General features: G+C 39.9%; 2 protein-coding genes across 3 annotated transcripts in view; one reads left to right on the top strand and one right to left on the bottom strand.

Moving 5' to 3' along the window:
- XPOT (exportin for tRNA) overlaps nt 1-20,404 on the top strand; it is a 148,566-nt gene that overhangs the window by 12,533 nt on the left and 115,629 nt on the right. The gene's annotated exons all lie outside the window — the stretch shown is intronic.
- C11H12orf56 (chromosome 11 C12orf56 homolog) overlaps nt 16,868-20,404 on the bottom strand; it is an 83,488-nt gene continuing 79,951 nt past the window's right edge. The window contains 2 exon segments of the mRNA XM_057557530.1: nt 16,868-16,994; nt 20,046-20,224. Coding sequence (XP_057413513.1) covers nt 16,868-16,994; nt 20,046-20,224 — 306 coding nt within the window.

The raw sequence follows: 20,404 nt of genomic DNA, 5'->3' as shown, positions 1-20,404 counted from the left end.
TGAGAACTACATTGCTTGGAGTAATAAAATTACAGCGATTTGGACCTGCAGAACTCAGAAAAGAGATGAAGGAGAAGGAAATCTGAGTAAAATGGCAGCAGGCAGAGCCTGAGAGGAAAATATAGTGAGAAATTCCCTGTGTTGAAAATGGCCATAGAACTTTTGGGTACTTATATTTCCTATCCTGTGATACAGAATACTACTTACTCTTATAATTCCCAGACTTTCAGTAAAAGTCTTTTATAAAGAACCACTTGGATGTAATGGTGCTTGGGGAATAAATGAGGAGGGGACGGTGGTCACAGCTAGGATGAGGTGGGGCAAAGAGCAGACAGCAGCCACTGAAAAGCAGGAATTTAGAGATGATCAAGAATTCCTTCTTAGAGTTGGATAGAATATGGTATAAATAATGCTATAATAAACATCTTTCGTTATTATTGCAAAAAAAAAAAAAAAGAATTCCTTCTGAACCTTGGGGTATCCTTGGGAAATCATACCTGTGAATTAGAGTCAGGTAAACTTAGAAGCCTGGAACACTTGAGGTTATTCCACACTACACATGAAGGGTTAAAGCCTGATCCCCAAGCAACAGGAAAAACCCCCAAATTGTGCAGGGTCAGCATGGATGGGTCGACATGCTCTTTAAGGACTTGAATACAGAGAATTCGTAGAGAAAATTGGAGACGGATATTAAGAACCATTCATCTCACTGGAGAAACTGCATATTTAAAAACAATAACAACAACAAAACAGAACTCCGTAACCTGTTCGTATGTGGATCTGTGCATTTCTTAGTAACTGTCACCATGGTAGCAAGGCAGTTGGACAGGGTGCCGCCTTAGCACAGTCCGTACAGAGGAGTACTGTCTTATACCTTCTTTATTTGTGTTGATCCTATATCTCTGACTGTTAGCCTCTGACACTTCTCTGCTTAGTAGCATCATGCACAGTGCTAGGAATATATTAGGCACGAAAACATATATACTGATTGACTGAATTGAATAAATGTTATTTCTGCTATGTCTTCCTTTCTAAGCTGTAGAGAGTGTCACCCAGCAGAAATTTGGTTTAAAAAATGACCCCTGGGAATTCCCTGTGGGTCCAGTGGTTAAGACTCTGCACTTTCACTGCTGGGTTCAGTCCCTGGTCGGGGAACTTAGATCCCATAAGCCACGCAACAGAGCCAAAAACAAAAAAGACTCATATAATAATCTAGGGGATCAAAGCTAGGCCATTTTCCTGACTGGGCTGGCCCAACATGGATTTCAGGTTGAGGGGGTGAAAGGACAGAGATTAGGTACTCTGAGACACTATCTTACTAGAAGACTAACATGTAAGTGGCAAGTAGACTAATAAATTAACTTTCATCAGTGAGGCCACTCAAAGCCCAGAGGCTTTTTGTAAAGACTTGCAGTGCTGTTTTCTGCCTGGATGCAAAGACAAGCTTGGCAGCAGTTCCTCAAGTGAGTAATGTCAGGTCTGAGTTAAAGCCGTGAGGACAGGGAGTTCCACAGATTTGAACTTCAAACTGAGAAAGCTTTTTAGGCCCCTCCCCCCACCTTATATTCAATTAACACTCAGCCTGGGAAGCCTCCTTATTATAACGCCTTGAGTGAATGATAATCTTTTATCATAGCCTTTTCGTGAATACATTCTTACATTTCAGTTTAATTGTCATCTATATAATTGCTCTGCATTTCAATGACTTTCATTTCTATTTTTAATGTTTTGTTATTTCACATTTCTTTTTTAAAAGGTTTAAACGTAGGCATAGCCTCTTTATTTTAATAGCCAGGGTGCCCAAATTTGCCACTGTAAAGTCTGGGTCCCTGTAGTTTGAACAAATCTCCAGCGTGTGCCACCTCCAGATTATAGATTGATATTCCAATCATGTTCAAGGCTGAAAACAGCTGCAAGAATTTGTCCTTAGAATTCTTTAGCAGTACCTTGATAAATCCCAAATTTGGCCAGTCTGGTGGATCAGCTACTGGGATGTGGTTATCATCATGATATCACCCCACTGGGACAAACTGAGTGGGACCAGCCTCTTATGGAACAAGCTGCAGAGGTCACTGTTCCCAGAGAGGAACAGGTTAAATCCTTCCAAACCTGCTAAGGAATTTGACCTAGTTCCTTGAAATTAGAGTGTAACTGGAAAGTATAATTGGTTGCAAATGTGTTTCTTTCTTCCTCAAAATTACTTTTGAACCCCTGTGAGACAGCGATCGCATGGACTCAGGTCACGGCCGTTAATAAGCTTGACTAATTCAATACGAAATTTAGGGAGCAGACAAATAGTGTGACTTCATTTTATGAAAAGAATGTTTAGGCCTCTAGTTGTGAACGTCTGTGGAGATACAGCTGATGTGGTTATAGTACTCACGTCTCCTATCTATTTTTTTGGTGCTGTGTTCAGCACAATGGCAGGCACGGGGGCTCAGTGAATGTTGAATGAGGGAGGGAATGAATTTGAAAAGCTCCTCACAATCTGACTCCTACCTAACTGTCCAGTTGTGGTATTTCCTACTGCCCCCTCCCCAAAACATATAGTTTACACTTTGGCAAAATAGCTGTTGAGTTTCCTAAAAATCTCTCCTGCTTTCCCACTTCTGTACCTTTGCTGTTACTGTACCCACTACCTGGAATGCTCGTCTCTCATATCTCAGACTATGAAAAAGTTGCTGTTTTCCAAGCCTCATCTCAAATGCTACTTCCTTCATGAAAATTTTACTGATTATCTCAATAACATACAAGCCTTTTTGCCTTGTAACTCTCATAAAACTCTGTACCTCCTGTTCATTTATTATCAACTACTTTATCATATAATTATTTCTGTAGTTAACTTATTATAAGCTTGCTGTATAGTAAGCTTCTTGAAGATAGGCACACTGAGTCTTATTAATCTTTACAGTGACTAGCACATAGTTGATACTCAATAATTAGTTGTTGAAATAATTATGGTATTCAATTTTACTAATGCTGTACTATGAACCCCAGCAAATATTTTTTATCATTTTTCTTAATAAAATATAAATGTTCTCATAAATCGACACTATTTAAACTCCCAAATAGATTGGAGTTGTATCTTTGTCAACATTTTCTTTTTAGTTAATTCTAGGAGATTGGAACACTCATTAAGACAAAGGGATTCTCCCTTTGTGTTTTAAATGATCGTGGACTTGTTTGGGTCTTTTAGTGCCATCGTTAAAATTCAGATCTTGTGTTCCTCGGAGAAGGTCGTTTGAGTATTTTTTCGTAAGTATTTATGTATCATTAAATTCTTAACTCCTCTGATCATTCATTCCTGTCGTTCTCACCCACGTTACTAAAAGGTAGCATTTCCATCCATTTATCCATTTACATGTAAGGCAAAGGTCTTCATGGAGACCCTTGGGGCTGTGCTTTCTGCATATTATTAAACATTTTTTTCTACAAATGACCTCTTCTTGACACTTAATGATAAAACCAAAGATTCTCTTCCAATTTTTAAAAATTAGCTATCACCACATGCAAAGCCTAAAGAGAGAGGAGATGAGGCACAAATTATCTAAGAATTAAGGCTGGAAGTGAACTGAGAAGCTTCCCTCTTAAAAGCAAAAACACTGCTATGGGCTTTATTTCCTAAAACTTCTAGTCCTCCTGAGGAAGTTATGTAATATCTCATTCAGGAGATTCTAAGGATTTAAGACAAAAGGTATAAAGTAGTGGACAAAACTGTCCTTTTCAAAATTTGGGATGGTCTTTATTCTGACCAGTGTATGGGTAGCAGTTCTGGATTACAACTTTCCAAGTATCCTAAAAGGATTATTCCCAAAATAAATGCTCCTTCAGTCAAACCCTCACCAGTTTTTTTTTAAATAAAATTCTCTTTTTACCACGCTCCTTCTCTTGCTTATAATGGTGACTCTGACTGTGTCCTCTGCCTTTAACACTCTCTCCCCATCTCCTTTCCTACTTTTCTAATCATATTTCTGTCCTTGTTTTCATTCTCTTTATTCTAATTTATGTCATAATATTGGTCATAAACTACTTTTACATTTTTAAGGTAATTTCATAGTCTTCTGTCTTAATTGATGTTTTTCAAAACATCTGTTTCTTATTGAAAACATCTGTTGAGCATCTATGATCAGCCAGATCCTGGGCTAGGTAAGGAGATATAGTCATAAACAAATCATATAAGGCCCTGACTTCATGGAGCTTATAGTCTACTGGAGGTAGTCTTGCCTTGGCCAAGACTGATTACAAGAAGAAAAATTTAGGTTAAGTTTTACCATCACCCCCTTGCATTACCTCTCCAAAGAAGCAATGAGATAAAGCTTTTTTTTTTTTTTAATTTATTTTTGGCTGCATTGGGTCTTCGTTGTTGTGCTGTACGGGCTTTCTCGTTGCGGAGCACGGGCTCTAGGCACCCGGGCTTCAGTAGTTGTGGTGCACGGGCTTAGTTGCTCTGTGGCACATGGGATCTTCCCGCACCAGGGCTCGAACCCATGTCGCCTGCATCGGCAGGTGGATTCTTAACCACTGCGCCACCAGGGAAGTCCCCAAAGCTTTGTTTTTTAATCATGGAAAGTTGAGGAATCTAAGGTAACCAGCCAGCTGGTCTAGAAGAAGAAAGATGGACAAAATGATTGCTTGCCTGGGAAGCTTGGCTGGGACAAAGTGAAGGTCCTTGCAGCCTGGTGGCTCTGCAAGACCTCACTGCTGGAAACTACTGTGAGTCTGAGTATATCTGAGTATGGGGGCTGAATTCCTGGCTTTAATTACAAACAGGAATTCATCATTGCTTAGATCGTACATCTATGAGACGTACAGATCCCCTCACCAGCAAGACCCAAGAACAAAGGCCTGTATGACTACAGTTATCTTGCAGCTCTTCTAAATTGAATTTTCCAAGTTTAAGTAGCTGAATCTACTAGTAAGCTTCTGAAAGGAGCCAGTTCATTTGGCATCTACAGCAGAAGCTGGCAAACTGCCACCTGCGTGACCAGTTAGCCTGTAGCCCGTTATTTATTTTTTAACAGCTTTATTGAGATATAATTCACATACCATACAGTTACCCTTTTAAAGTGTACAGTTCAATGGTTTTTTGGTATATTTATTGAGTTGTGCTATCATCACCACAATCACTTTTATAACATTTTCCTCACACCCCCCAAAAAATTTTTGTCACTCATGAGCAAGTTACTTCCCGTGTTCCCAAAGCCCGCCCAGCCCTAGGTAACCACTAATCTACTTTTTGTCTATAAGATCTGCCTATTCTGGACATTTCTTATAAGTGGAATCATACAGTAGGTGGTCTTTTGTGACTGGCTTCCTTCACTTAGCATATTTTCAGGATTTATCCAGGTTGAGCACAGTAACACTTCATTCTTTTTTACTGCCAAATGATCCATTGTATCAGTGTTTCCACATTTTGGTTATGATGAATAATGCTGCCGTGAGCATTTGTGTATTATGTTTTGTGTGGACATATATTTTCATTTCTCTTGGGTATATACCTAAGAGTGGAATTGCTGGATCATGTGTAACTCTAGTCATTTGAGAAACTGCCAAAGTGTTTTCCAAGGCTACTGTGACATTTTACATTCCCACAGTAATGTAAGAGGGTTCCAATTTCTCCATGTTCTCGCCAACACTTGTTATTATTTGTCTTTTTGATTACAGCCATCAGGGGGTGAGGAATGGTATCTCATTATGGTTTTGTTTTGCATTTCTATAATCTGCAGCCTATTTTTATACAGCCTGAAAACTAAGAATGGTTTTTACGTTTTTAACGTTGAAAAATTCAAAAGAAGGGTACTTATCTGAAATTTCAATTTCAGGGTCTATAAATAAAGTTTTAGGGGAACACAGCCACACCCATTCATTATGTATTGTCTGTGGCTGCTTTTCTCCCTACAACAGAGTTGAATAGTTGCAACAGAGACTGTATGGCCTGCAAGGCCTAAAATATTTACTATCTGGCCATTTACAGGAAAAGTTTAGCAAACCCTTGTCTATAATATAGTTGGATGAGACTGCAAAGGATCTAGGGTAGGAAGGAGGAAATATGACTACCCAGTAGAAATGGATTTTTTTATTTTTTATTTTTTTTTATTTTTGGCTGCACTGGGTCTTCACTGCTGCACACGGGCCTTCTCTAGTTGCGGCGAGCGGGGGCTACTGTTCGTTGCAATGCGTGGGCTTCTCATTGCAGTGGCTTCTCTTGTTGTGGAGCATGGGCTCTAGGTGCACGGGCTCCCCTAGTCGTGGCACGCGGGCTCAGTAGTTGTGGCTCGCGGGCTCTAGAGCGCAGGCTCAGTAGTTGTGGCGCATGGGCTTAGTTGCTCCGCAGCACGTGGGATCTTCCCGGACCAGGGCTCGAACCTATGTCCCCTGCATTGGCAGGTGGATTCTTAACCACTGTGCCACCAGGGAAGTCCTAGAAATGGATTTTTTAAAAATAAAAACAGGATGCAAGTGGGCAGAACAAGGGAGCAAATCAGCATGTTATGGAGCTTAGGGAGACTACAATATTGTCACTCGAATCATTATTATAAGATCCTTCCAAATCTGGGCTCTCCCCTTCTTGCAGTTCTCTCCCAGAGTTCTATTCCTGATCTACTGCTCTGATTATATATTGTTCATCAGAAACCTCCAGGGATTTCCCACACCCCCAGACCTCTTATTCAGGACCACTTAGCCAAGGTCCCGCATGATCTGCCACATCCTAATTTTCCGGTGCTCACCTTCTATCGAAGACACCTAGCCTGAATTTCAGGATTCTGTGCTTTCACTCATACTTTCTTTTCTGCTTGGAATGCTTTTCTCTTCTTCAAACCTTAGACACATTTTATTATTGTTATCATGAAATATTTCAAGCATACAGAGAAGAGCATAACATAGGAATATCTGTGCACTCACCACCAAGCTTTGTAAAATATTACCATTTTGCCATGTTCTTTAGTTTAAAAAAAATATTACACGCTTAGATATTTTTAAAACCTCCTCAAATACAAAATCTTCTAAGTTAGGCCTCCTTGATGCACCCAAACAGAATTAAACTCTTCTTTCTGTGATTTCCTGTAACCCTTTCTTTATACCTCTATCATCTGACTTATTCTACCCTTGTAAAATATCTTAAGTATTCCTTGGTATTATCATTCCCATAGAGTAGTACAGAGATGGTTTTAGATAGTCCAAGGAAAAGACATTTAAAAAATTTATTTTAAGTCTTTACTGAATTTGTTACAATATTGCTTCTGTTTTATGTTTTGTTTTTTGTTTTTTTTTTGGCCCCAAGGCATGTGGGATCTTAGCTCCCTGACCAGGGGTGGAACCCGTATCCCCTGCGTTGGAAGGCAATGTCTTTTTTTTTTTTTTTAATTTTATTTATTTATTTATTTATTTATTTATTTATTTATTTATTTATTTATTTATTTATTTTTGGCTGTGCTGGGTCTTTGGTTCGTGCGAGGGCTTTCTCCAGTTGCGGCAAGTGGGGGCCACTCTTCATCGCGGTGCGGGGACCGCTCTTCATCGCGGTGCGCGGGCCTTTCACTATCGCGGCCCCTCCCGTCGCGGGGCACAGGCTCCAGAAGCGCAGGCTCAGCAGCCGTGGCTCACGGGCCCAGCCGCTCCGCGGCATGTGGGATCCTCCCAGACCAGGGCTCGAACCCGTGTCTCCTGCATTAGCAGGCAGATTCTCAACCACTGCGCCACCAGGGAAGCCCGGAAGGCAATGTCTTAACCACTGGACCACCAGGGAAGTCCCACAATTAAAATTTTTTAAATTGTGTTTATTTTAAAATGCACATTTTTAAGTGCACATTAGAAATATTTAAAAAAAAGAAATATGTAAACACAAGTATTTAAAAATATATATCTGGAACATCAACTCTGTGATTTCCCGAGATATTCTTTAAGACATGGCCAAAGTAGGTAGAGATACTAGGAAAGTATTGAATAAATAATGATGTTAGGAAAATACGGAGTAAATAAAAATACAGATGATATGGCAAAAATTTTGTAGGTTCTACTCAATTCAGCTTAGAGAATTGAGCTTATTAGAACAAGAACCCAGTTTTATTTATTTTTGTATACCCTAAGTATCCAACTAGCTCCGAATAGATGCTTATTGAGTTGAATTGATTTCTCTCTGGGACAGTGAGATCCTTGAAAATCATATGAAACCTCCTAAATGGCAGACCACATTTAAGACATTGTCCCCACATTGAGTGTCCCTGGCACATATGCCAGGGACAGGTGGTGCTTTTTTCCCTCTCCCTTCCCTGTCCATTATGACAAGTTGCCCCAGTTGGGGCTTGGTAAATATGAAATAATGCTAATAATATTCATCATCTGAAGGAAAGAGGACTCAAAGCTGCTAGAATGCTCTCATTAGTACCACTTCAACAGACCAATCTCAGCAAATATCTGTTTGTGGGACATTTTTAGAGAAATATTTCTCAGTCTCCTTAAAAATCATATTTTATGGCATCGTTTCATTATTATTAACACTGAACCATCTGAAGTCACATTGGCAACTGAATTTGGTCTTGAGACTTGGCAGCGAGGAATCATTTTGTTGTGTAGCAAGCCCAAAGCATGATATTAGCCAAATTATGTCATATAGTTACAAAACTGCTGTCCTGTCTTCCAGCTTTTCTGAGTAAATGTGGCCCTTTCAGAAGTTTCGCTCCTCCTAACCTAAAATGACCTTATATGCTGTCAAATATCAGAGAACCCTCATTATGATGGAATCTTTCACTTTATGTGTTTCCTTTCTTATATAGCCTGTATTTTGAGGTGGTGTTTTGGGAATATGGGGAGTCAGGGGAATCCCTGAGGCCTCTTAGTCACAAAAGAAGATCAGAACATGTCAAAAGTTTGGTTTAACCCCCAAAGCTTGACTCCTATTGGACTAGATATGCTTCTCAAAGAAGCCTAAGAAGCTTCTGTAAGTGGCTTTAACTTTTGTTTCCTAACTCCCACTGCTAAGGCACAGGTCTTTCCTGATCTTAAAACTCCATGCTGGGACTGGTTTCTAAGCAGATATAACCTTATTACTTTATCATCCAAATGAGGACACTATTGAAAATAAAGCAGAGGGTGCTGGGGAAAAAAAGACATAAACCACCCAGGGAAATCGTGAGGACAAGTCACCATACTGACAACGTTTTGAGCCCCTTATCCTCTGTAGCAGAGCCTCTCAAATTGGGGTCTAGATTTCAGCTTGAAAGTCTGTGGGGTTTCTTAGGGAATCTAAAGTTTTGTTTTCATTTCAACAAAATGTCTGTGTTTGCGTTGTCTGTGTTGATCCATTGTTTGTCCCTAAGTGGGAGAACTTTAATTGTCCTTGGCCAAAAAGAGAACAAAAGCAGACTTCATACATACTGAAATGTTCAAGCTAAGGGACAGTCAGAGGTCAGCATGGCCTGTACGTAAAGATGTGTAGTAGTTCTGAAAGAGAAGAGTGAAATGTGATAGCAGCATACTGAACTCAAGAGCCTGTGTGGTACATTCTACTGTCTTCATTTTGCTAGAGGAGATGGAGTTTGAGCAAAATATCACGCATTATGTTAATGATATTAATTTGCATTTAATTTTGTAAACTTTTAAATTGTATATTTCTGTTGATCTTATAAGAGCATATGGAGCTTTCTCACACCTAGATTTATGTTAGTACATATTAAAGACACCTGACAACAAGAATTAATTTAATTTTGAAGGTCAGCAGGAATTTTAGAAGTTTAAGAATCAATACTCCTAGAGCAAAGTTTTGCTTTTCTTTCTGTCTTCCTAGTCCAATTATGCCCCCTGGTGGTTATAGTTGCTACTGGAAGTAGAATACTTCCTTTATAAATGTGTCCTTTCCAAATTCATTTGTCGGTCAGCTGTGCAGAAGACAGAATAATTTCCCTGTAGCAACAGTGTTATAAATAATGGCCACTATTGCAGGGTAGCCCACAAAAACCCACAGTGGTCCTATGCCACTTGATCTACACCCTCTACCCTCCTCCACTGACCTCCTTGCTGGCAAAACATACAAATCACCATATCTGTCATCACTGCCACCACCACTAACTACTCTGTCCCCATCACCGCCAAAAGTAGAAAGAGGAGGGAAGGGGGTTAGTGCCTTGATCAAATCCATCATCTTTATTTATAGGCGACAACTTACGCCCTGAAATCCTACACCCCTCCTGGGATCTTCAAAGGAGTGGACCACCTAGAAGGAAACTTAAAGGTTTCTTTGCCTCTCAGAATCTTGGGGCAAATATTAATCTAACTTCCTTTTCTCTTGTCCCACCTGTAGCCCCTCTTAGTTCTCCAGGGTCAAAGTCACCTTCGAAGTAGAAGACAACAAGAAAGGAAAAGCAGACCAGAAAAATAATGGAAAGAAAACCCTTTGCCCCATGGTTTCTCCAAACCCAGAAGCCAGAACTTTCTCAGATATGTAATAAATACACCTTCAAAGCCTTATCTCTTCCGAGCTTTGTAACTTTCCCTTTGTAACTAGGGACCGACTGGAAGGGGAAGGGTTGAGGGCAGAAGCAAGCTGAGTCTGCTTGGTGTTCATCATATACCATCAGCACTTAAGTGCTCAGCCGTTATTTGCACTGTGTGATTCCAGAGGCCCCTTCCCAGTAAGGGACAGTGACAGTGTGGACCCTGTTGTGTCTATACAGATATAAATCCCATTTTAAAGAGGCTGGGAGAACTCTGTAGAATGCTATCGAATCCATTTAAAGTGACAAAAGGGAAAATTTATGTGATTTTAACAATGTAGAAAAAAGCTAGAAGAACATATAGACAAGTAAAATACTTGTGCTGGTTAAAGTGCCTGATTGTGGTGAATTATTTAATTTGGAATTACCTTAACATTGAGATGATGTTGTAAAATTTTATTTAAAATAAATGAAAGTGTTCTTGTTTTATCTGTTGCTACATAATAAACCACTCCAAAACTTAGAGGCTTAAAACAACACTTTATTTCTTAAAAAGTCAAGCTCATAGAAACAGAGAATAGAAAGTAGTTGCCAGGGGCTGTGGGGTAGGGGAAATAGGGAGAGGTTGGTACTTCTCCAAACTTTGAAGGGTACAGACTTTCAATTATAAGGTGAATAAGGTCTGAGGATCTAATGTATAACATGGTGACCATAGTTGATAACACTGTATTATATAATTGAAATTTGCTCAGAGAGTCGAACTTAAATGGTTCCGCCCCCTCAAAAAAAAGATAAATATGTGATGTGAGGGATGGATTAACTTGACGGGGGGGGGGGGCGGGGAACCCTTTCACAGAGTATAAGAATATCAAATCATCACGTTGTATACTTTAAATGTCTTACAATTTTATTTGTCAGTTATACCTCGGTGATGCTGAAAAAAAATCCAACCCTTTATTATATCTCACAATTCTATGGATTGGCTGGGCAGTTCTTCTACAGGTCTCACTTGGGGTCTTTCATGAGTCTGCTGTGACGTGGCAGCTGGAGCTGGTGCTCCTGTCTGTGGTCTCCTTCTGCATGTTTCTTTAGCACATCCTTCACCCAACACAGAAGAGGTGCTTTGCGCCAGGCACTATTCCAGGCGTTGGGATATAGTACTCAATAAGACAAATGAGGGCCAGACCCTCATAGAGCTTACATTCTTAAATTGTTACATTGCAAAGAATGCATAACAAATACACTATAAGGTGATGTAGGTGGGTGGGAGGCTACTTGGGAGTGATCAGAGAAGCCCTCTTTGAAGTGACATTTGAAGATCTGGGGGAAAGGCATTTGCTAGTCAAATGTCCAGGGCTTGAACAACTTGGAGATTTGAAGGAAAACCACAAAGGCCGGTGTGTTTAGGGAGCAGCGAGTGAGAAGAGTGATTGGATTAGGTCACAGAGGTAGTCAGAGGCCAGGTCATGAAGGGCCCTGAAAGCCATGGTAAGGACTTTGGATTTCATCTTGGGTAATGGGAAGAAAAGGGAAGGTTTTAAGTCATCAGTTGTATTGATTTCCTTGTTCAAAAGAACAGTCCGCTCTCCTTTTTGAGAAACGATTGTAGGGGTCAAGGGTGAAAGCAGGGTGACTAAATAGTTTATTGTAGTAGGTGATGGAGGTTTGGACATGAGTAGTAGTAACTATGGGAAGTCAGTAGATTACTCATATATTTTGAAGGAATTTCCAATAAGCACAGTTGATGGATAGCGTTTGTAGAATGAAGAGAATGGAGAAAACACAGAGGTCTCCCAACTGTCTCTTTTGAGTGGTAGCGTGAGTGAAGTACACTTCACTGAGGAGGAGGAGACTGGTGGAAGAACAGATTTCTTTATTTTGGGGGAAGGCAAGGAAGAAAATTTTAAATTACATTTGAACATGTTTAATTATATTATGCCCACTCAATAATTTGTAATTGAACTATATGATTTAAGGTTCATCCAAATCTGTGCAAGAATAAGCCACGTTATAACAAAGCGCCATGCTATCTGGGAAATTAGAATTAATGATGTATATTTAAAGTATAAGTTCTTAAAGCAAGTTAGCGTTTCTGTTAGGATAATTGCTATCATTTATTGAGGGGTTTTTATTTATTTGAACCATATTTTTTTTTTAATGCTATTCTTGTCTGCTTACATTCTTTTTTTTTTATGTATGTATGTATGTATGTATGTATGGCTGTGTTGGGTCTTCGTTTCTGTGCAAGGGCTTTCTCTAGTTGTGGCAAGCGGGGGCCACTCTTCATTGTGGTGCGCGGGCCTCCCACCACCGCGGCCTCTCCCGTTGCAGAGCACAGGCTCCAGGCGCGCAGGCTCAGCAATTGTGGCTCACGGGCCGAGCCGCTCCGCGGCACGTGGGATCCTCCCAGACCAGGGCTCGAACCCGTGCCCCCTGCACTGGCAGGCAGATCCTCAACCACTGCGCCACCAGGGAAGCCCTGAACCATATTAAATGACAGATATTAACAATTTTGAACTTGAAAATGGCAATGCCATATGGTTTGTCTCTATTTACTGGCCATAGAACTATTTATTTACATATAAATGAATGAATATTCACAAAAACCCTTAAGATAGGCTTTTATTAACTTATGATTGATAAAATGGAAGTTCTGAGTTACATAACCTGCCAAAAGTCTGATGACAAGTAAGTAGGCAGGCAAGAATCAAAACAAGGTCTTTCTGACATAGCATCTGGACTCTTGGTCACAAAGTTACACCACCCAGATTTCCAGCCAGAGGCATGCTGCCTTCCCCTAAATGTGAAAAGCTTCAGATCCAAAAGACAGATATACAGACACAGAGTGCTTGGTCTGACGGGATGAAAAATTGCTGACTGTCTCCCTCCTATAGAGAGCCAAATCCAAGTGGACCTTACAAGTCAGTATTGCATTTTAGAAGTAAATACAATGAACAAAGAGAAATCAGACAGTGAGTTAACACTATTAAAGGTTGCTCAAAAATTCCCATCAAATTCATTTCTTCAAGAAATTTCCAGCTTCTCTTCCACATTTATCACCTAATGTCTCTACTATACAAAAACATTAAATATAAAACAAGTGATTCTAACCTCAGAGAAAATATAATGCCGCCGGCTGGAGCATATTACCAGTCAACAAGCTGTGACCACTTTTATCAATTGCCTTATAGCACATTTAATACCATACTCTCAAGCATCTCTGTACGGTATGAAAAGTGGTACTACCAGTAAGTGAGAGTCAGTATGGAAATAAGTAAAATATATTATCAATTATAGGGACTTCAAGCTTTTCCCTCTTTACTCTGGATTATCTATATTTCAGTAAAATGAAGAAGCTCTTCATATATTTATTCTAACAGTACCTGTGAATCAATTAGGAACTCTATAAGGACAGAATGGCTATGTCTGTTTGATCAGTTAGTAATTAGCTATTTAAATCAAAGGTGAAAAAAAAGTTTACAGGACTGAAAAGATTTCTGTCCACTCGTGGGAAGAATATTTCCCACGTAGCTCTTGCATTGAGAATGGCAGTTAGAGTCAGTGGTCCTTGGTGGTGAGCAGTAGAAATAGTCACTTAATTAAATCACACTCCTGCTAATATAAAATTGAATTTTCAGTTTAATAATGAAATGAATCTGTTCTTCAGTGCTGTATGGATTAGGGGCTGAGTATAGTAGCTATTCCCCAAATTGGTCCAAAAAATAAGGGTAGTACTTATAAATCTCTAAGTTCTCAGCCAGCTTTGATAGTATTTTAATAATAATAAGTACTGCATCCTTACTACTTCCACATGCCATGCTATGTGCTTTATCAACATCTTTTCATTTAAATCTAACAACCCTATGGGATAGGTTATACCTTTGTTTTGACCAAAACTTAGACATGTTAAGTAACTTCCCAAGGTGCAAAACTAGTGCAGAGTTGAGATTTAAACTCAGCTCTTTGACCTCAAAACCCATGTATATATAATGGTAGAGCTAATTACTATGGCTTCACTCTTAGTGGGAGTGGTCAATGGCAATCCTTGTATTATAAAGGTGGCCAGAGAGTCCAGAATCTTGAACCCAGCCTGAAAACTGGCTGTGTGTGCTGGTCCTTTTGGTGATCCTTTTTATTCTTCAAACGTTACATACGTGATTTTCATATTCAAAGTTTTTCTATAATTAGTTTCCCTGAAAAATAATTATTTTGTGGTTTAAATCAATATTTAGTCAATCAAATGTGTCTGATCACTAATAGAGATGGATTATTTAGTAATTTTCTTGGCCTTGGCAATAACGCAAAAAACACATAGTAGGAAAGAATTGTGGCAGGATACCCCTTCAAAGTATTAATTTCTGGGTTTTCCCTCTTCTCCCAGACTGTGGAAATGAATAGCCATGTGTCATAAGAAAATCAAGACAACAAATATTCAACCATTAGCTTTCAAAAAAGCTACTGGGGCTTCCCTGGTGGCGCAGTGGTTGGGAATCTGCCTGCTAATGCAGGGGACACGGGTTCGCGCCCTGGTCTGGGAAGATCCCACATGCCACGGAGCAAGTAGGCCCGTGAGCCACAACTACTGAGCCTGCACGTCTGGAGCCTGTGCTCCGCAACAAAAGAGGCCACAATAGTGAGAGGCCCGCGCACCGCAATGAAGAGTAGCCCCCGCTTGCCGCAACTACAGGAAGCCCTAGCACAGAAACGAAGACCCAACATAGTAATCAATCAATCCATAAATAAATCTTAAAAAAAAAAAAAAAAAAGCTACTGACTAAGCGCTACATGGAAAGGTTGAGCTACATGCGGATAGAGCTTTTGCTCCCAGAGATGAGATAAAGTATGCTTTCAGAGTGAAGGGAACAGTGGGAGAGAAGAAGCAACATGGGCAAGAAGGCACATGGGAAAGAGACCCCAAGCCCTCTCCAGAGCCTCACTGCTACTCGTTCAGAGCCAGGGCACTGCCGAGAAGCTGAGGCAGAGCTGAGTTGGTCCTCTCGTCATTCTGCAGGCTCCACATTCACCAGTAGTCAGCCCACTGTCCATCATTTGTCCAGTTTCAAGTGCTGCTTGCCTTTGTCTTGAGAATCTTCTTCTGATTAACCATCCCTTGGGAATAATCCCTCATCTAACAGCCCAGGACACTCATAAATAGCATTTTGCTCCCTTTTCTGTCCCCAGATTAGAAAGTGGAAGACTTATAGTCCTGGATGGGTGACAGTGCAGAAGCCTTGGACACTTTCTGGAGCAATGCTGATGACAGCCAGAAGAGAAATGTTTAGTCCAAAGAAAGCAGGATTGTTGAAATTAATGTGAAATCATCCACTGAGCCAGAGTGCAGAGGAATGCACTACCCCATTACAGAGTGTTAAGAAGTGTCTCATCACAGGCAGAGAATGTTAGAGCTGGAAGAGAACTTGGAGAACATCTAGCCCTACCCTTCCACATAGCAGAGGAGGCCCCTAAAGGAGACCTGACTTTTTCCAGGTCAAACAGCAGATTAGTGGCTTAGCCAGAACCAGAAATAAGATGTCCTGAGTGAGTTTAGTTCTCTCTCCACTGCACAGCACAGGCAGATCTGGCTTGGGAGCTCTTTCTTTGGTGGTGGATTTTTCTCTGATCCTCCCTTAAGTTGTAAGTTGAATGGAGGACCCAGTTCCTAAGTTCTTAGAAGCCCAAATTCAGTAGCTCCACAGGGATGCCAAAGTTAAGGTTTTTGTTGGATTAAATTAGCTTATTACTGTAAGATATAGTGAAGACATTCTTTAAATAACTGGAAGAGCCATAACTGCTAATAGACAGTTTCTCTTTCATAGAAACTGTACAACACTGTTCACATTAGCCCCCAGGTTCCTGAAACAGAGTGGAAGAATGCATTCAGTGCTGTTGAAGAAAATCCAAGCTTCTTTCCCCATGATAAATGAGTAACTGACCTTCCTTATAGCTATGCCTGTATTCTTCTGCTCATTCTTCCATGAATACTTATGTCACTAGAATTTTTACAGGTGGAGAAGGAGGGTATCATCCTATTGCCCAGCATTTCTCTAATGTGATCATTTTGTAATTTATACTCCCCACAACAATTTATCTTTGGATATTTCAGTGGCTTCATGCCACTCACCATTATTACACAACAAAACTCATCAGCCTGCACTTTCTACATTTGCTCTTCCTGGGTTTCTGTTTCCTTTATGTCTTTAGAAACTTTTTCTTTTAGAAGAATGCTAGTCTTTCACCCCACTTTATGTATGTCAGTGTATTTAAACAGTTTCTTTTTTGTAGCAGATTAAAAACTTTAAACATTTCTCTTAGAGAGGTATTGATGGAACCTTCAAATAAAATCTTTGTTTATAGAACACAGGAATAGCTGGATATTAAATCAAAAAATGTTTCTCATAAATATTAAGTTGAGTCCCAATTAACATTTTATACTCTTATTAACATTTCACACATTGTTTCTGTTCAACCAATTTCAGAACTTCATGAAAAAGTTGAGTGGTAGGTTGGGTAATAGGGAAACATAATGGGAGCCTTTTTTCCAAGGCTGGCATGTGAATAAAGTACCTGCATATCATAAAAAGAAACAAAATAGAGAGCTTTAAAAACAAGACTTTTCACACTGGTCACATCAGTACGTACACACTTACTGGCGTAGCGTTGTTGGGTGTGGGAGTCTAATAACCTGCAGCATTTTTAGCCCTCCAACCTCCCCCATTTGTGACCTAGAAGACCTCTGATATGTGTGGCTTTCAGCTCACTGAAGCGCTTTGCTTCAGCAAAGCGAATTGCATTAATAACGTATCAGTTATCAACGCACTAATAAGGAAGCCAGGACTGTCCTCACCACAGGGTGAGCCGAGGCTCCTGCCTCTTGTTTTCTCAGGCTGTACATAGCAGGGAGTTGAAATGAGTCAAGCTGGGGTGGCCACTAGGGCCAAGTCAAGAGGGAAGAGGAGAGCTCGTCCCCACGGCCTCAGTAGAAGTACAGTTGACCCTTGAACAACATGGGTTTGATCTGCATGGGTCCACTTATACTTGGATTTTTTTCAGTAAGTATACAAAGATATATGTCTAGAACATCGTGAGCAAGACATATATTGAAGTGGATAGCCTGTCCTTACATAGGCATAAGGTGATGTTTAATATAGAATTAATAATGTGTTAGTTTTCTTATTACTGTTTTATAACTTTGCTTTCAAAGAATTACGTACCATAGAGTACGCGTCTCTCTCTGGTAACTGGAGAAACTGCATATCAGCCTATCATAACAGGTAAGTGGTTTTTTAAAAAAAGTAACAATATTTCCAGTACTATATTATGAATATGACTGTAATACTGTGTGGCATAAAAATTTTATTACGATTCATTCATTATTGTATAAGCTAGGCTACCATGAAGCAATCATATTGCTGCTTCTTTGTTATCAATGCGTGAATCATTATGCCTGTAAATAAATACAAACTTCTTTTTCATATCTTTTCATTTTTGATGTCTAGTGTTAGTAATATGTGTAACATCTACAGAGTTTCGAATCATATAAGACAATATTAATGTAGATACTGGTAGACAGACGGTTCATCTTTTAAAGACAATGTAAACTTACTGTATCAATAAATACAATACAGTACTCTGTATTTTCCTTATGATTTTCTTAATATTTTCTTTTCTCTAGCTGACTTTATTGTAAGAATACAGTATATAATACATATAACATACAAAATATGTGTTAATAAACTGTATGTTATCGGAATGGCTTCTGGTCAGCAATAGGCTCTTAGTAGTTAAATTTGGGTGGAGTCAAAAGTTATATGTGGATTTTCAACTGCATGGGGGTTGGCGCCCCTAACCACAACATTGTTCAAGGGTCAACTGTATAGCAAAGGCCAGGGAAGAGACAAAAGTAAGAAAATCTTTAGCCAGCCTCTCAGATGGCTTAAAAGATTGGTTGTCAACCCTGGATGCACACTAGAATCACCTGGACAGTTCATTTTAAATGTCAATGCCGAGGCGCAACCCCAGACAAACTGAACAGAATTTCTACATGTGAGACCTGGGTATCAGTTTTTTTTAATAGTCCCTCCACTGATTCTATGCATGGCAGGTTGAAAGTCACTTGTGTAAAAACAAGGATCACAAACCTAAATGCCCACAGATAACATAGTAGGAGGAACGGTAAGAGTAAGGACAGAGAGAGGAGACAGTGGCAAACTAAACAGTGCATGATCTACCTAAGAAGGTAGCTGCTTTTGAGCCCTGACCAACTATTGTCATGTAGGCATGTGACACTATTTTTGCCATTGTTCTGATTTTTAAATGTGCATAACTAATTTTTAAAAACTGGTTTGTGTGATCCATGCTACAACATGGGTGAACCTTGAAAACATCATGCTAAGTGAAAGAAGCCAGACACAAAGGCCATATGTTGTATGATTATATTTGTATGAAATGTCTAGAATAGGCAAATCCACAGAGACAGAAAGTAGATTAGTGGTTGCCAGGGCCTGGGGTGTGACTGCTTCATGGGTAACAGGTTTCTTTGAGAGTGATGAAAATGTTCAGCAATTATATAGGGGTGATGGTTGCACAACATTGTGAAATGTATTAAAAGCCACTGAGTTGCACACTTTAAAATGTTTAAAATGGTGAATTTCATGCTATATGAATTTTACCTCAAAAAAAGTGAGGAAAAAGTTGGGTTGTGTGCACCAACTCAGAGTGGGCCCAACAAAACTCTTTTATGGGAACCAGAGTGGAACCTATGGTATAAAACCACATGGAGGAAAAACAGGATCCACAAGTTGGACTGTAACATTTTTTAAAGCAAATCTTTAGGCCATAATATATGCCTCCACATCCTTGTATATCTCCATCCAAACTGGTAGCAAAGCTATGCCTGCTGCACCCTTTTCATCTTAAGTTAGACACAACCTAGGTTTTTTTTCCTTGATAGGTGCTAATGCAGGACTGTATGGCTAAGTGCATTTGGCTTTGGCAGCCTATAAATAGAAGTAGGAATCCCTGAGGTGCAGAACAAGCTGACTAATGAAACAAAGGCTTGCTAATGTTCTTTCTTACAATTTTGTTATGGAGAGTAAGAGAGGGGTAAATGAAACAAACAAACAAAAAACCCCTAATAACTGCATTCATCATTCCTCCTTTATCAATTGTTTTTCTTTCCCAGTGACTCAGTTAATTCACAACCCATAATATATCCTCTCCTTTAGTAGGGTTTGTTACTTTCCGTTACTCACAGCATGTTAAAATCATTAACATGATTCTGTGAGATAGGTGCTGGTTGAAATCAAGACAATGAGGGATAAACAGTTCTTCAGAGAGAGCTTTGATGTTTCCCTAGTCTTTTCTGGCCTGGGAATGTGCTTCAAGTGGCAATGGTTCTTAGAGCACCGCCCGCCCGCCCCCACCCCCCCCCCCCCCGCCAAATCCTACCTTACCACAGTAAGGTAACTATTTTATCCAAGTAAAATATTATTAAAAACAAAAATTAGAATTTCCCTTTGTCACTTAATCTTCTAAATATTGGGCAGTGTTGTAGTTTTGCATGAAAATCAGAAATGAGCGGATTTTACTGCAGATAAGATTCCGACTTTTTCTTACCTGAATTCTTCTCTGTAGTCATTCCTAATACACTCAGCTAAAGTCTTGCTGTACTGCAGGCAGCTCTTAAGGATGTGAAACTGCTGGTATAACAGAACTGCTTGGCCAGGACTTAGCAGCTGAAATGAAGCTGAAAGCCCCTTCACCACTCGTTTCACAATTCTGGCCACAAAAGTAATCTATACAAGGAAAATGCAGTTACATGTAGGCTGCATGCCACCTGTAAGAGCACCTACATCAGCTGGAATCTCAACTAAAAATCTAGGCGAGGTCCTCACCACCCTTACGCCAATGCCCTTGCATTGTGCTATTTCTTATTGAAATGGTACTCAGAGAGCACCAGACCATAGACCAGTTGG

Source organism: Balaenoptera acutorostrata, chromosome 11, assembly GCF_949987535.1.
Source record: "Balaenoptera acutorostrata chromosome 11, mBalAcu1.1, whole genome shotgun sequence".
NCBI lineage: Eukaryota > Metazoa > Chordata > Mammalia > Artiodactyla > Balaenopteridae > Balaenoptera > Balaenoptera acutorostrata.
The sequence above is the reverse complement of the archived record's forward strand: the minus strand, read 5'-3'. Positions and strand labels throughout refer to the sequence as shown.